The following is an 18086-nucleotide window of genomic DNA, read 5'->3' on the forward strand; positions in this document are numbered from 1 at the left end:
AGAAATAACAGCACTCTCCTTATGTCTTACTGCCTACACAAACTACATAATAATGAGGATTCAGTCTCTGTATCACAGTCAAGATATTACCCAAACTTTTTAAAATTTACCCTGAAATCCAAAGTAATCACTACCTTCAAGTGGCTTTTTTAAGCTTTCATATTTTTTCCCCATGTTATAATATTATATAACATGTTTTATAGTGCAAACACATTTAAGCTCAATATTAAGATTCTGAGAACTTACAGAATATTCATTCTGAATGAGACTGCCAGAAACCAAATAGGTGACATGCAGTTGGGCTCCTGAATTTTCCTTCCGCTTCCTTTCAACATAATCATACAGCATCCTGTTCCAAACAAAAGAAGGCACATGTCATTAGTAAGAGTTTTTAATCATATCAATGATTAATTCACGATTTAAAAATTAGACATGTTAAATATGATAGCCCATCAAATTCTCTAAACAGCAGAATTTTTTCTGCAAAGGAATCAGTCGATGGACAGAGTTTAAAAGATGGGAATGAGGATTGGGGTCAATTTGTATTGAGTTAGCACAGTGACCCAGTAAGTGAACTAAAATAAATCACAGGCCAAGAAGGATTCAACCTGCATTAAAACATGGCACATGGCAATGGCATATAATGGATAGAATACTAAATTAAGAGTAAATTCAGTTAACTACCTAGCTATGGAAAACCTGGAGAAGTTAATTTTTCTAAGCTTCTTAGTATACAGAAGCACAAAATGGAAGGGTATACTAAATCAGACATTCCCTTAACCTGAGATCCTTGTGCCCATCTATAACCCACTTTCACCCCCAAATTATAAGCAAAATGTGTACATGCTCTTTTGGAGAGAGACTTCAGAATTTTTAATATATTCTCAAAAAAGTTCATTACACTAAAATATTAAGAACTATTAAGTAGATGATCACAAATGTCCCTTCTAGCCCTGAAATATCAATTTCATGATCACTAAAATTCAACGCTATTTCAGAACTGCAGAAGACAATACTTTATTACACTGCCCAGAATTCAGAGTGTTCAAAATTTGAGGTAGTCAAACACCCAAGGCAAAAATAATTTTGCTTTCAGAAACATTACCAAAAGCCGGCTCCCCTCGGTTTAACAAGAAAAAGAAAACAAAAGATATTATTTCTGTCTTTTATTTCAAGAAACATTGAATTTTCAAAACCTGTCATATTTCTGCCAAGGACAGCTAGAACCTCAAAAATCCCAAGGTAAACTCAATCTACACTGAAGATCATTCTCTTCTTAAAACATCTGCTCTCTTAGATTCTATGAAACCATGCCCAACTGAGTTTCCTCCTACATTCTAACTGCCTCTTCTCCACTTCCTGTCCAGATGTCTACCTCCTCCCTTTCTTTAACAGATAGCTGGTGTTCTGACTTTAGATATCTTTTCATTCTATATATTAGGGTGGCCAACTTTTTGTTTCCCTGCATCAGAGGGGTTTCCCAGGGTGTGGGATTGTTGGTACTAAAACTGGGCAAGTCCTGGGAAAACTAGGATGGTTGATCAGCCTATTATATACTCTACTTGACCTATTTCATTTATCCCCACAGCTTCATCTATCCCCAACAACATCATCTGCTCAAACTGCCCAAGCCAGAAATCTGAGTCATTCTCCTTCACTTCTCCATTTCTCCCTATCCAGTGAGTTACCAAGTCTTATCAATTCTCTCTCCCAAGTAATTCCTGATTCTATCCACTCCAAATCCTTTCACTGGACTATTTCAATTGTGTCATGCTTCACACCCCCACTCCCACCCCCACCCCATTTATCATCACAATTGCCACAGTGAAGTGGGTTTTTTGAAATGCAACTCAAGTCATTCAGTCCGTGGATAGTTATTGAGTATCTACTAAATGTTTTTAGCCTTGGGGATAGAGAAGGGAGCAAAAGAGTTAAAGTTACTACCATTTTAGAACTTATACTCTAAGAAAGCAAGATAAACATAAAAATAAACACATAATAATCAGTGGTCGTAAGTCTATCGGAGAAAAATAAGGTAAGGTAAGGTAAGGAGAGTGCCTGAGAAGGAATTTTGTTATTTTACATTAAAGGTGTTTAGGGAAGGCCTCATAAGCAGAGCCCTGAAGGAGTCACTAATGTAGATTAGATATCTTGGGGAAGAATGTTCAGGCAGAGAGAACAGCATAGGCAAAGGTTCTTATGCAAGAACGTAACAAGATTTAACAGAAAGGAGGCCATAGTGGCTTACGCGGAATAGGGAGAGTGTTAGAAGAAAAAGCGCAGTGTCATGCCTATATCAAAAATGAAGGGCAAAAATCAAGGAATTAACTGTCCACTTGGAAGAACTAGAGAAAGAACAGCAAAGCAATCCCAAAACAAGCAAAAGGAAAGAAATAATGAAGAGCAGAAATAAATGAAATTGAGAACACAACAACTGAGAAAATCAACAAAACCAGAAGTTGGTTCTATGAGAAAATCAGTAGGATTGATGGACCCTAAGCGAGGTTGACAAAAAGAAGAGAGAGGATGCAAATAAATAAAATCAGAAATGAAGAGGAGACATACCCACTGACCCCACAGAAATAAAGGAAGTAATGAGAGGATACTATGAACAACTTTAAGCTAATATATATGACAATGTAGATGAAATGGACAACTTTCTAGAAAGGCATGAACAACCAACATTGACTCGAGAAGAAATAGATGACCTCAACAAACCAATTACAAGTAAAGAAACTAAATTCGTCATTAAAAAGCTCCCCAAAAAGAAAAGTCCAGGACCAGACGGCTTCACATGTGAATTCTACCAAACACTCCAGAAAGAATTACTACCAATCCTGCTCAAACTCTTCAAAAAAACTAAAGAGCAGGGAAAGCTACCTAAGGCATTCTACAAAGCCAACATCACCTCCATACTAAAACCAGACAAATATATTACAAAAAAAGAAAGCTACAGACCAATCTCTCTAATGAAAATAGATGCAAAAATCCTCAACAAAATTCTAGCAACTCAAATGCAGCAGAATACTAAAAGAAGTACACATGACCAAGTAGGATTCATCCCAGGTATGCAAGGATGTTTCAACATAAGAAAATCGATTAATGTTATATACCATATCAACAAACCAAAGCAGAAAAACCACATGATCATCTCGATTGATGCAGAAAAGGCATCTGACAAAATTCAACATCCTTTCCTATTGAAAACAGGATAGGAATAGAAGGGAACTTCCTCAAAATGACAAAGGAAATATATGAAAAACCCACAGTTAATATCATCCTCAATGGTTTCATCCTCAATGAAAACTTTCCCACTAAGATCAGGGACAAGTCCACTATCACCACTGTTATTCGACATTGTATTGGAAGTTCTAGCCAGAGCAATTAGACAAGAAAAAGAAATACAAGGAATCAAAATTGGAAAGGAAGTAAAACTCTCACTGTTTGCTGATGGTGTGATACCGTATGTCGAAAACTGCGAAAAATCCACAGCAAAACTACTAGAGCTAATAAACGAGTACAGCAAAATAGCAGGTTAGAAGATCAACACTCACAAACCTGTAGTGTTTCTATACACTAGTAATGAACAATCTGAGGGGGAAATCAAGGAAAAAATTACATTTACAACTGCAACCAAAAGAATAAAATATTTAGAAATAAATTTAACTAAAGAGACAAAAGTCCTTGTGCTGGTTTGAAAGGAAGTATAAGCCCTAAGAAAAGCCATGTTTTAATATAAATCCCATTTCATAATGGCAGAATAATCTCTATTCAATGCTGTATGTTTGAAACTGTAATGAGATCATCTCCCTGGATGATGTGATTTAGTCAAGAGTGGTTGTTAAACTGGATTAAGGGATGACATGTCTCCACCCATTTGGGTGGGTCTTGATTGGTTTATTGGAGTCCTATAAAAGAGGAAATATTTTGGAGAATGAGAGATTCAGAGAGAGCAGAACGATGTGGCCAAGGGATGCAGAGAGTCCACGAGCCAGCAACCTTTGGAGATGAAGAAGGAAAACGCCTTCCAGGGAGCTTCATGAAATAGGAAGTCAGGAGAGTAAGCTAGCAGATGACACCGTTTCGCTATGTGCCCTTCCAGCTGAGAGAGAAGCCCTGAACTTCATCGGCCTTCTTGAACCAAGGTATCTTTCCCTGGATGCCTTTGATTGGACATTTCTTTAGACTTGTTTTAACTGGGACATTTTCTTGGCCTTAGAACTGTAAACCAGCAACTCATTAAATTTCCCCTTTTAAAAGCCATTCCGTTTCTGGTATATTGCATTCTAGTAGCTAGCAAACTAGAACAGACCTATACAAAGAAAACTACAAGAAACTATTCAAAGAAATCACAGAAGACCTAAATAAATGGAAGGGCATACAGTGTTCATGAACTGGAAGACTAAATATAGTTAAGATGTCAATTCTACCTAAATCGATTTACAGTCAATGCAAAACCAATTAAAATTCAAAATACTTACTTTTTAGAACTAGAAAAACCAATAACCAAACTTATCTGGAAGAGCATGGTGCCCCGAATAGCTAGAAGTATCCTGAGAAAGAAAAATGAAGTCGGAGGTCTCGCGCTACCTGACTTTAAAGCATATTATGAAGCTACAGTGGTCAAAACAGCATGGTACTGGCATAAAGATAGATATACTAACCAATGGAATAGAATAGAGTGTTCAGATATGGACCCTCTCATCTATGGACAATTGATCTTTGCTGTACTCATACGGTCTGCCATGTATGCCAGTATAATGAAATAGCCCTTGTTTTAAAAGCCAGCTGAAGACTCCACTAATGAGATTTGATAAATAAACATCTACCAGGATTATAGTTTATTTGCTCTCCGTCTTTGCACCCTATTGCCAACGTATTACTTTCCAAGGAAGATTATCTACTACAAAACTCCATTGTCAGAAGACAGGTATTTGTTACTAATTTAAGCATTGTTTTTAAATGTTTTTTGGTGCTTTTGAACCTTTATCAAAAAAAAATCTATAAATACATGAATGAAAAATTCAAATTTAGAAGTATATGGAATAAAAATTATCTCCCTTTTCACATTAACTTCCTAAAGGTTCCCAGCATTTAATAATACATATTCTTTCATGCCTTTTTCTGTGCACTTAAACATAAATGTGAATATGTAAAGGGTTTGTTAGTTTTGTACATAAACGGGATTATACTAAAACAGTGCCTATTTTTAAGGATAGGTTAAATTTGCAGATGATTGTTTCAAATATATTGAATAAAATAACTTTTTATTTAAAAAAAAATCACAATGAGATACCACTTCATACCCATTAGGATGGCTAAATTCAAAAAGACAGATTAAAAAAATTGGTAAGGATATGGACAAACAAACCCTCATACATTGCTGGTGGAAATGTAAAATAGTGCAGCCACTTTGGAAAACAGTGTGGCAGTTCCTCAAGAGCGATATACCCAGAACTGAAAACATACGTCCACACAAAAACTTATAAACGAATGTTCACAGCATCATTATTATTCACAATAGCCAAAAAGCAGAAACACCCAAATATCCATCAGTTGATGAAAATAAAATGTGGTATACACATAAAATGGAATATTAGTCAGCCATAAAAAGGAATGAAATACTTATACATGCTACAACATGGATGAACCTTGCAAACTATAGGCTAAGTGAAAGAAGGCTGACACACACACACACACAAAGCACATATTATATGATTCCTCTTATATGAAATGCCCAGAATAAGCAAACCTATAGAGACAGAAAGTAGATATGGTTACCTAAGACAGTGGGGAAGGGGGACCACAGTGCTGAGGAAAACTATGGAGTGACTTCTAACAGGCACAGGTTCCTTTTGAGGATGATGAAAGTGTTCTAAAATTGATGGTGGTATTGGTTGTACAACTCTGAATATATTACAAAACTTTGATTTGTATACTTTAAATGGGTGAATTATATCCCAATTAAAAAAAAGAATTGAAAAAATGTGAGAGACAATCACAAGGTATTATGACAAAGTATTAGGGATGGGTGAGGATACTTAAAAGACAGCATTTCTCTAAGGTCTCTTAAAGAGTTACATGTGAAATCTGAACTGAGACCTGAAGAATGAGGACAGCTGGAAGAAGAACATTCCAGGCAGAGAGAACAGTGCAAAGGTCCTAAGGCTTGTTCCTTCCTGAAGAACAGAAAAGCAAATATGGGAAGAGAATAATAATTAAGGTAGGGAGTAGTATGGGATGATAGAAACTGGACAGTCTGTTAATGCTATAAAAATTATAGGAAATCAGGGTACTTATAGTAAAGTTGCAGGCTACTTTATTTCACTTTCCCAAAGTTACCTTTATCTCTTGGGTTTGAGCTAGAAATGGTCTTATCTCATATAGTTAAAACCAGTCCAAATTCATTCCTGGGCTAAGAGCTTCAGGTCTCAAAGGAGTAAACATCACAGCCAAAGTCAGACTCTTAGACCTGTCAAACAGCAACCCTTAAAGCCAAATCAAGCCATTTAGAGATCAGGGATTTTCTAAAACTTTTATGAGATACTCCTATGACTCAAAGTTTCTATCCTGAAGGAATGGTCAAAAATGAGGAATAAAACAAACCCTTGGGAATGAAACAAACTGAATGGTCATCTAACCCAACACAAGTGTCCTTGAGCTGTTCTCTAATTCCTCCCTTTGGGACAGTGATAATACTTGCACATTTTCAGTCAAAAAATTTTTAAGTCAATTCAAAAGCTGGCCTTTCATCACAAGTTTCAGCAAGAAAAAGGGACATGGCAAAAACCCAGGAGGAAAATGGTCTGAGCCATCCTATATACTGTCTCTCAGTTTCACTTAAATATTTCTTCTCTGTTACACAGCTTGTATCAAACACCTGTTGACCTCATTGTACAAGTGTTCCAGTATCTGGAAAGGAGACTAAGGACTTTCTGAAGATGTAATATAACAGACATACAAGTCTGAGATATAAATGTAATTGGCTAATTTAATAAATTTGAAGTACAGTGATGTCACCCAGAGGGTAAGGCTGCAAATAAATCCAGTAAATTTATCATCACATATTTGTACACCAGTCCACCTACCTCCTAAAATAGACAAGGCACTAAAGGTAGTACAAGGTAGTAAATAATACTCTTTACCATTGCCCAAGAAAAATTTTTTTTGTCCCAACCTAGCTATCTGTAAAGTTAAAAACAAAAAACTCAAGTGTGGTTAAAATTAGTAGTAAACTGGACTTACTGTTTGGCCTGGTTAACATGAACCCCTAGTGTATAGCTCAGCCATTTGTATGTCACCTGCAAGAAGAAGCAATTTTTAAAATATTAATGACTCAACAATGCAGATTAGTTCCAAAAGGCTGCTCCTAAAGATTCTATTATTATTATTATTATTATTATGTCTTATAAACTACAATAGATGTCACCCCAGTTTTGCCAAAAAGCACCCATCTGGACAAGCAGGATTAACATTTTTCTTACAAACACTAAAAAGTTCATGTCAAAGGCTGAATATATATGGAAAGAAAAAGCTCTCATTGACTCACATTTCTTGTTTTATCAAGGCCCTTTGTTCACATTCTGCCCCTGTCTGGGTCCACTACCCAAAACTATCCCAAAACTCACCCAGAAACAGTATTGTTTTGAAGTGCACAACTCAGAAACTTCCAAGGCAAGTTGCAGCCTTACAATCATTAAAGGGCACAGATGGTGCCAGGGTCAGGGAATGAATGAAAAAAGCAATGAATACTGTATCAAAGGTTAGCTGGGGAACTCTGGCATTAAGTCTTGGCGTTCCTTCTATTCTTTCTTGACCCAGTATGCCTGCCAGTCTCCTAAAGCCTAACAATTCTAAATGCTGAGCTTCCAATAATAGGTTAAGGCAAAGACAATGTGATGTAAAAGAAAGCATTAGTTGAAGTAAGAGACCGACCTAGGCTGTGTCTATCTAACCACAACTAACCAAGTTATTAGGCCCCTTTGTCTTAATTTCCTCTTCTAGGGATACTACCAGCAACCTCTGGGTGGGTCGCTGTAAAAATTAAATGCAAATAACGTGTATCCAAAGTGCCCTAGCTCACAGTAGACTCTCAAAAGCAACAGCTGGCATCAGGGTGCACTCACACCCATCGTCTCACTTGACTTCACACAATCCTGTGAGGCAAACCAAGCCTATATCAATACCTAGATTTTCAGGAAGAGAACCGTCAGGACGCTAAATAACTTGTCACTTAAACCAGTTAAGATGCAATTTTCTCAACTGTAAACCAGGGATTTTTTAAAGCCAAACAGCTTATGTGACTGGCGTTGGAACGACTTAAAAACATTCTGCGCCAAAACCCCTCCCACCACGCCGGACCTCCCTGGCTCCTGCCCTGTGCAGAGTCCACAGCACGCCTACCCAAGGGACACGGAAGCACGCGCGAACTAGAAGACCTCTCCGGAGGGCCCTCACCCGCCTAGGAGCAGAAGATGTGGGGAACTATCTTCCCTCGGCCAATTCCCACGACGCCACAAGCGGGGGTGGGGTCAAGGCCCCTGGCAGCCCTCGCCATACCCACAACCCCAGTCGCACGCCCACATTCCCCCGTCCTAGCTCCTCACGATCTTGTTCTGGTCCATAACGAACTCGTCTATATTTTCCAAATAAAGCTGGTCCGCCATGGTGCCGCAGCGCTGAAATCCGCGGCCTTTGAGCCGCCCTCGCCGCCACAGCCACAGCTCCCGCCGGCGGGAAATGTCTTTCCTCCCCCCTCCCTCCCAGGTCCGAGGTCGTTTCCCATGGCAACGGAGGCAACGCGCTACGGCGGCCGTCCGGGGGTCAAACTAGTCATGGCGCAGGCTCAAGTACAGTGCATAAAGCTAGTAGGGGAGGGCGGAAATGAGAAGCTGTAGGAAGGGCGTGCTGGGAAAGAGTTTGTCTCGAACCTTAGGTTCGAATTTCACCTCTGCTACTTAATGATTGAAGGTGGACAAAATACTTGAGCTACAGTCTCATCACCTGTAAATTGGTAAATAATCTTTGTTCTCCATACATTTATTTAATAAATATTTATTAAGTATCTTCCAGACACTTTTAGGCACTGGGGACACAGCATTGAGCAATAAAGACAGAAATAAGTAATTTGAGTACAAAGTGATGCCGGCTGGGAGAAAGTGCTGCCTGTTATGATCCGCCTGGATTGAGAAATTAGGTTAGGTTTTTCAGGGGAAATTTGTGTTTCAGAGAATGACCGGAACATTTGCTGGGAAGAGATAAGAGTTCGTGTAGGAGAAGAGAGTGCATTATACTGGAATGGAGGAAGAAGGGCCAATGAGGAGATATGAGCCATATCTTGCTGGGTCTCCAAGGCTGTGTGAAGGGGCCAATGAACCATATTCTGAGGGAAATTTGGAGAAGACTTCATGCAGAATTTCAACTGAAATTTTTCCTAATATCAGCCAGTAAAACCTTAAGAGTTGACGTTAGCATAAAGCAGTGAAGTTCAGTTCCACAACACAATGGATAGATGAGTTTAGACTGCCCAGATTGAAATCCTGGCTTTGCTGTTTGTTGTGTGACTTTAGGTAAATTGTTCAATCGCTATGGGTTTGTTTCCTCATCTATAAATTGGAGTTAATAGCAGTACCTACTTCGAAAGTTCATTGCAGCATACATTCATTAAAGACATTTAGCAAAAAATGTCTTAAGGATCAGGGACTGGGTCTGCAGTGGATACAGCTGTGATCAATAATACATGGAGGCTGTTCACATGTAGTTTATATTCTTGTAGAGATATTTAAATGAGCAAGGGGGTGGCTTAAACTAGGGTAGCAGTAGTAGGAATTGAAATAATTGGGTGACTTTTGTTTTAGGGGTAAACTCAGCAAGACCTGCTGATAAATTGGTGAGTGAGATTTCAAAAGAAGAGGAATCAGGAAAATGCTTAGATTTTTAACTTAACTCTTTAGGTAAATGGTGATGCCGTTTCCTTGACTGAGATTGGGAGAAAGAGTAGGTGAGAAAATCAAAGAATTCCATTTGGCCAGAGTTACAGGTGAGATACATAAACCCTGCTTACCATGCCTGTATACAATAAAATCAATAAAAGTTGGCTATATTATTATATACCAGGTACTCTTTACCAGGTGATTTGAGAGTGATATTTCATTTAATCTTCATAGTAACCTTGTAAATAGATTATACTTTCTGTATTTTATGGAGTAGATTGCTGAGACTCAGAGAGGAGGAGTGAATTTTTCAAGGTCACAGGCTAGCAAGCATGCTGGAATTGGAACTCAAGTCTCTCATCACTCAGAGGAGAAATAAGGCAAGATAGTTTATGCAAAATCAATTTTCTGTTGTTAATGGGAGGTATGAATAGGTTCCAAGACAAGGTTTACTTAAATAACCAAGCTGGGTTTTAGACCTGACTTCATTCTAATGTAATGGTAACAACCACCACCACACCAGCATGTGATAGGTGTTCAATAAATGTTTACTGACTTAAGTTCAATTACACTAAAAAACAGTGAGAATTAGTGGGGGGAGAACACTGGATTAGGAAACAAGGAGACTTAAGATAGTGTTTTATTTGTGTGGACAATTTAATGGAACACCATAAGTACATGGAACCTTGAGTAGGGCGTGAGATTTTTTAGGTTTGTGCAGAGTGATGCCCCAATAAATCCCAGAGTAATTTGAACAGTGAATAAAAAAAAGCATTTGTAAAGTCCCCCTGGGGGAATGGCAAGAAAAGGGGAAAATTCAACTTCCCCATGTGGAGAATTCCTGATATTCTCACAACCAGTGGGGACAACCAAAGCAATTGGCTGAGCCCTCAATCTTAGGGTTTGTTCACATGAAACTTATCCCCACAAAAGATAGGCTAAGCTTACTTAAAATTAGGCCTAAAAGTTACCCCCAGAGAACCTCTTTTGTTGCTCAGATGTAGCCTCTCTCTTTTTCTCAGCCAACACAACAATCAAACTCACTGCCCTCCCCCTCTCTACATGGGACATGAATCCCAAGGATATGGACCTTCCTGGCAATGTGAGACAGAAATCCTAGAATGAACTGGGACTCAGTATCAAGAAACTGAGAAAAATCTTCTCAACCAAAAGGGGGAAGAGAGAAATGAGACAAAATAAAGTGTCAATGGCTGAGATATTTCAAACAGAGTCAAGAGGTTAGCCTGGAAGTTATTCTTACCCATTATATAGATATCATTTTTCTAGTTGAAGTATAATGGAGAGGCTGGAGGGAACTGCCTGAAAATGTAGAGCTGTGTTTCAGTAGCCATGTTCCTTGAAGATGATTGTATAACGATACAGCTTTCACAATGTGACTGTGTGATTGTGAAAACCTTGTGTCTGATGCTCCTTTTATCTACCTTATGGACAGATGAGTAAAACGTATGGGTTAAAAAATAAATAATGGGGGAACAAATGTTAAAATAAAATTAGTAGTTTGAAATGCTGGTGATCAATGAAAGGGAGTGGTAAGGGGTTTAGAAGAAAAATAGGGTAAACAAAGGCTAAAATATATTGGGTAGATAAAAATACTAGCAGTCAATGAGAGGGAGGGGTAATCCCTCTGATCATTTTCTTTTTTTGTTTCTTTTTCTGAATTGATGCAAGTGTTCTAAGAAATGATCAGGATGATGAATATACAACTCTGTGATGATATTGTGAGTTATTGATTATATACCAAGACTGGAATGATCATATGGTAAGAATGTTCGTGTTTGTATGTTGTTATGGTTACAAATATATAAAAAATTGAAAAAATGATAGTGTTTTTTATTACTAATCTTTCACTGAGTTTATGAAATATGCAGGTACCATGCTAAGCCTTTTACTTAGATATCTTCATTTAATCTTCAAAGCAATTCTGTAAAGTACGTAATATTATGTAGGGGGTTGAATTATGTCCCCCACAAAAGGCATGTTCAGGTCCTAACCCCTAGTCCTGTGGGTGGAAACCCATTTGTAAGTAGGACCTTAGAAGATATTATTAGTTAAGGTGTGTGCAAACCAAATGACAGTGGACCTTAATCCAATATGGCTGAAGTCCTTATACGCAAAGGAAATTGGACTTAGAAGAGAAGACCACAGCTGGAAACTGGAAGTCAGTGGAAGCCAGAAGAGAAAGGAGAGGACATTCCACATGATGGGGATTGCCAGCCAGAGTACCACTGAACTTAGGAGGAAGCAAGCTTTCCAGCCTCTGAAACTGTGAGACAATAAATTCCCTTTGTTTATGCTACCTCATTATGTGAATTTTGTCATAGCAGCCTGGAAACTAAGACATATTATTATCCCTGTTTGGTAGATTAAGATACTGGAGCTCAGAGAGGTTAAGTAACTTGCCTCAAAGCATGTAGGTAGTAAGTGACAGAGATGTGTTTCCAGCCCAGGTGGTTGGACACCAAAGGCTATGCTCTAAACTCTGTGATTGTTTTTCGGTGATCAGATTTGGATAATTTTTATTCTCTTTATATTAGTTTTTTTCTTATATGTGTGTCAGTTTTTACAAGAGAATTTTGATTGCTATAATCAGAAAAATAAATGTTTTCATCCTGAAGAAAAAAGTCAGGCGTTTACCAAAGTAAAATTAAGCCGTCTTTTTATTCCAGGCATCTGTGAAGTTTTCTCTATATGAAATGAAAAAGGCAAACTTCCAAAAAAGGACTTACCTATAACTATAAATGCTTTTTCCTTAAAATAAAAATAAAAATATATCTCCCTTCCTGTTCATTAAGGATGAGGCTTGACATCAGTACCCAATGTTGACAAAAGCAGGTCTCCAGAAACCAGAACCATCAAGCAACCAGAGAATTAATTAACCACAGGACACAGTCAACACTTTTGGGGGCCAGCAGGTGTCAGGTGATACCAGCAGTGAGAACTGTATGGGATTAAGACTCTCCAGCCTCCAGGTCTCAAAAAAGAGCCTAAGGTTGATGTTACAAATAGAAGGTTGACCTTACTCTTTCTTTTTTTCCAACCCCACTTCATCCCAGAAATTACTGGTACCAGAGAGTCTAATGATTCTGACAGGTACAGTGTGGGAAATCTGGATGGGGCTCAATATTTGGTTGCGAGTGAGGAGGGGTTAACCTAAATGCAGGCAGGATTCCCAGTCTCAGTGTAGGGAAGGGGGCCTGTAAGGACAACCCAGGAACCCCACCAGCTAGCTGGACTTCAGATTGCCACTGGTCTCTGGGGGTTGGCATTCCAGGCAGAGTAATAGGTTAGAACCAAGGAAAACCAGATTAAAATTATGATTCAGGGGTCTCAAAACTATGTAAGAACTGTTCCACAGTTCCAAGGACCCAGGACTTAATGGCATCAAGGAATTTAGACATTTGATCCATCCTTCCTTCCTTTCTCCCTTTCTCTCTCCTTCCCTCCCTTCCTCCCACCCTCCCTTCAAGAAGCATTACCAAAGGGCTTCTGTATATCGGGCCCTATGTAACTAAGGGGAACACAAGATGGTTTTCATCTCTGGGAGTTTACAGTTCATGGAGGGTAAATAGCAAAATGGTGTGAGGGAAGCACAGGGTGCCATACGAACCTGAAGGGGGCACCTACTCCACCTGAGGATGGAAATATGAGGAAAACTCTGGACTTGAGTTATCCAGGGCTAGACGTTATGTAATCTCACCTTTCACCTTACACAAAATATGTAAGAAATAAAAACAGAGTGTTGCCATTGTTATGCTTTAAGCAACACAGCAAGCCTGTATTTTCCTTTTTTTTTTTTTTATACAAGCTGCTTTATGAGAACATCTGTATCTTGTGTTGACAGTCTTGTGGACTGTACAGCCTCCAAGGCCAGAATATATCAACTGTCCTGATATCTGGAGAGGCAGGAGTCCAAGGAAGGTGAGATAAAACTCTAGGTGCTTGTTATAAAACACTTTATCAATTTTATAAAAATCAATGTAAAATCCCTCAAAGTGAGTGAGCCAAGAGGACATTGAACTAGGGTGACCTATTCCAAACATACCACCATCCCACTCTGCCCCGAGAATACACACACACCCCATTTCAGCCCGTTGATCCCTCAGCTCAATCACCAGAGGTTCACACCCCTGCCTTTGCTGTCTTGGACATTCAGAAAAAGAGCAAGAGGACAATGCACAAATTCACACACACCAGTTTTGCAGTTGCTTTGTGTATTGTTTTCCTTTCTCCCTTCCCTTGGAGGCTGAAAGGGTGCTTTGGAGTGGTGATGGTAAAGTGAAAATAATTGGAAACTGGTTATGAGAATTTTTCTCTTAAGCACCTTACTCCTGGATCTTAAAAAGTGTGTTGTAGGGTTTGGGATGATGGGGTGGGTTGGAGGTAGCATTTAGAATAGAAAGAAGTGAATGATCCTCCTCTCAGAGAGCATTGTTCATGGGCTTCAAAACCCATTGTTCATGGATGAGGAAGACTTCTGGAAGAAACATCAGGTGGCTCAGCTTTAGTAGCAGATAAAGGAGAGGCAAGAGCCATTATAGATACAGTCTTGATGGATTGAGCAGCTCTATTTGCCTCATACTCATTCTCTCATCATCATCATCATCATCATCATTGTCTTCTCTCTCTAAGGCTATTCGGTTTTCTTCTTTGGCTTAACTACAGTTTCTGCTTCCTCATAATGTTAGTTTAAATACAGCCATAGCTGGAGGTTACCAGGGCTCATCTCTAACTCTACCATCAGCTGTTGCCCCACTGCTAACTACAGATATTTCAACAATTCCCCATTTTGTAATCCTTAAATGATTGCAACTGATTGTTTCAGTTTATTATTTTTATCTCAGATTATCAACTTTTTCAAGACACTGAGAAGCCAGTAGACAGGTTCCTCTTGGACAAGTGCTTGTCCATTCATTTACTCTTCAATGTTAACTGAGTTCCTTCCATAAGCATACTATATATATTTGAGAAACAATAGAGTATAATAGGCATATGGCCCTAGTTGGATAAAGATAAGTTAATGGACCATTACAAAACCATGTTCTAAGACAGGAGAAGAGCAGGGTGTGCCCAGCTGGAGATGTATAGTAGGCTGTGCTCAGATGCAGACCTAGATTTGGGATCCACAACATATTATGGTAATTCAGGCCATGGGAGGGGATGAGATAACCCAGGGACAGAAGGCAGAACCCCTGGGAACACTAGCAGTTAAGGGACATGCAAAGGAGGAAGGGCCTAAAAAGGGAACTAAGAGGGAGGAGCACTGGAAGGTGCAGTGTGGAAACCAAAGGAGAAGTGAGTTCTCTTTACCACAGTAAAGAAATTGCCAACAATGTTAAATACTTCCCCTAAATAGTGGTGGATAGAGATTGAGAGAAGTATATTGGATTTCACAATAAGGAGGCCTCTGGTATCCTTAGCTACAGGAATGAGAAGCACAAAAGCTATATTGCAGAGAGCTAAGGAATGAGGAAGACTGAGAAGAGAAACTCAAGACAGTGAATAGAGACAACCCTGGTCAATTAACTGTGTGAAAATGGAAAGCTGGGGTGGGGTGAGGATGGTCATGAAGTTTATACCTGTCTGCCTAAGCAATGGGGTTGGAGGTGGTGATGGTGCTTGTCTTAGAAAATGTATGTGAGGAATTTTAGGGTCTTATCCATCTACAATATCCCCAGGCAGGATTGCCAGAAAAACTGCAGGAGGAGGGCATGGGGTGGATCCTCAGTTCCCATGAAAGGGAATTCTTCAAAGCACTTTTCACCCTTGAATTCCCAATCCCCAGTGTGCCCATTGCTGGCAGGGGCTAGGCCCTTAGCAAATATTTGTTGACTGATAACTGGCTGAATGAGTACTTGGATTGATGGATGGATAACATTGAATTAAGTATTGTTCTGCTCTATAATCCCTTTTGTTGCTCTACAGAATATTATTTGTGGAAGGTGTTGTCTACCTTTCTTTCCACCACTGAAATTGTTAAATAGTCTGTTATCAGGGTAGCATTCTTGATAAGATAGCTGGGAAATCCAGCATCCTTCAAAGACCCAATGATCGGAAATGGGGGGAGAGGGGTGACCTTTTATGAATGAAAGTTTGGGTCAAGTCCAGGACCTCAACAGCCTTGGGAGCTGCAAAGAGCACTGTAGCTGGAGACTGCAGAGGGAGGTTGCATATGTGCCTATACACAAATCTTTCTATACAGTACTTTATCTATTAAATGCTCCATAAAATTTGGGTTGACTATAAGTTCTTACCTTTTGATATTTTCTTTTAAGACTCTAAAGTAAAAGACAAAATCATATTTCCCCTAACTCCCTGTTTCCTTTTCTTTGTCCCATGGGGAGATGCTTCCATCACACCTCATACCTTCCACATCCTCTTTTTTTTTCAGTTGCTTATCTGCTTATAAAATAAATTCATGACTGTCCACATCTCCTCTAGCTTCATCTTTGCCCCAGTCTGCTTCCCCTCTGGTCCATCTTTAACTCCAGCTCTAGGATGATGTTTCTAAAATGCAGAGCTGATGATGATACTTCCCTACTTAAAACTCTTCAATAGCTCCTTGTTGATTTGGGTATAAGGTCCCAATTTCTTAGCAGAAGAGGGAGTATTCAGGGACCTTCAGGATCTGGTCCTATACCCACCTCCCTCTTCAGCAATGTCGAACTTTGTTTGACATCCAACCGATAGTACGTGCTTTCACAGCCATATACCTTCACTTCCTACTTTATCTACTGCCTGGAATACTTCCTATTCCCCTCCACTCCTGTATGTCCATAAATTCCTGAGCTTTCTTGTGTATCTCTCTCACAGTCTCCTGCTGATAATACACATAACCGAGATGGTGGTTGTCCTTGCCTGGCTCAGTCTGATTTTGTTTCAGCTTCTGATTTCTATAACAAATCAAATCACATCAGGCTTTTGGAGATTTGGGTAGTATATCAAAGATGTGAGGAATGTTATCTTAGTTTCCTAGGGCTGCCACAAAAAGTACCAAAACTGAATAGTATCAGAAGGACCATGTTTTCTCTAAAATCTGTAGGGTTTTGTCAGTGGCTCGCCGGCAATCCCCGGCATTCTTTGGCTTGTGGCCTAACTCAGTCCCTGCTTCTGTCACATGGCTGTCTTCTCTGTGTCCAAAGTTCCTCTCCTTTTGTAAGGATACCCCTCATCCAGTTTGACCTCATCTTAACTAATAACATCTTTACCAATCCAATTTCCAGTTAGGGTCACATTGACAAGAACAGGGGATTGTGACTTAAACATATCTTTTAGGGGAACACAGTTCATAAGTATGGAGAGGGGCCATGCTGCACAGCTACTGTATTTCACACCTAAAATTTCCCACCCCAAATTTCTCTCCTCCAAAACTCCCTTTCTTCAGCCAGTGTCCAAGCACTGAGCGTTCTCATCTGCCCGCTTCTCCTTGTTAGGAATGAGTGGCGTGTGTGCATTTGTACCACCCCTTGCCTTTTTCAGCTCACCAGGTGGCCACAGGCCCTGGTCATGTACCCTCAGAGTGGCTTATCATAGTTTCTTCTAATCTCTTCTCAGGATAATTTTTATACCAGTTGCTAAAAAAAATTGAAGCGCTGTTCATACCTTATGCATCTCTCTCCCTGAGTTTGCTATGAGCTCAAAATCAAGCCTGTGTTTGATTCATCTCCGGTCCCCATTCCAACATGGGGCCTGAAACAGAAAGGGGCAGTAAATTCAGAAAGGGGCATTGTCATAGCCAGGCCACATGTGAGCAGTCCTAACTGTGATGTGGCCAGAGACGCTGGGAAATGTGGGAGAACAGTCAGCAAGGAATGCCTCATCTCCCATCCTATAGGATTGGGTTTCTGACCTACCTGGGGTTCCTCCATTGTTCTCAGAGCTGCTCATATCCAGAAATACGTCCTCAGCCTCTGGTAACATCTCTGCCTCTCAGAACCCCAGCCTGGCAAAGGGACCATCCATCTGCTGGGCACTTTCACTAGGTATTTCATTCTCCAAGAAGCCATCCCTTCCTTTATGGCAGTCTGCAGGAGCCACACTTGCCAAAATTACCTCTCAAAAGCAGGAGCCAGGTTTGCTTCCATCTTACTGCTCCTCCCTGAGCTCAGGTCTGGTCATCTCTCACCTCTGCTATGA

General features: G+C 39.7%; 1 protein-coding gene and 1 long non-coding RNA gene across 5 annotated transcripts in view; one reads left to right on the top strand and one right to left on the bottom strand.

Moving 5' to 3' along the window:
- Positions 1-8794, bottom strand: part of POLD3 (DNA polymerase delta 3, accessory subunit) — a 70791-nt gene extending 61997 nt beyond the window's left edge. Inside the window, exons 1-3 of one of the 4 annotated variants that reach the window (XM_077113582.1) lie at positions 8607-8794; positions 7246-7301; positions 247-349 (exon numbers count right to left, since the gene is read on the bottom strand). In XM_077113582.1, the coding sequence (XP_076969697.1) occupies positions 247-349; positions 7246-7301; positions 8607-8666 (219 nt within the window). In that variant the 5' untranslated portion in view covers positions 8667-8794. Of the gene's footprint in view, positions 1-246; positions 350-7245; positions 7302-8403; positions 8577-8606 lie in introns of those variants that run through there. The other 3 variants (XM_077113581.1, XM_077113584.1, XM_077113583.1) reach the window with 3 other exon arrangements.
- A 48-nt stretch (positions 8795-8842) lies between these two features.
- On the top strand, positions 8843-10390 carry LOC143644511 (uncharacterized). The gene is made up of 3 exons (XR_013156742.1): positions 8843-9013; positions 9954-10039; positions 10210-10390. It is a non-coding gene; the product is annotated as an uncharacterized LOC143644511 (long non-coding RNA).
- Positions 10391-18086: the final 7696 nt, after the last annotated feature.

This window comes from Tamandua tetradactyla, chromosome 8 (assembly GCF_023851605.1).
Source record: "Tamandua tetradactyla isolate mTamTet1 chromosome 8, mTamTet1.pri, whole genome shotgun sequence".
Taxonomy (NCBI): domain Eukaryota; kingdom Metazoa; phylum Chordata; class Mammalia; order Pilosa; family Myrmecophagidae; genus Tamandua; species Tamandua tetradactyla.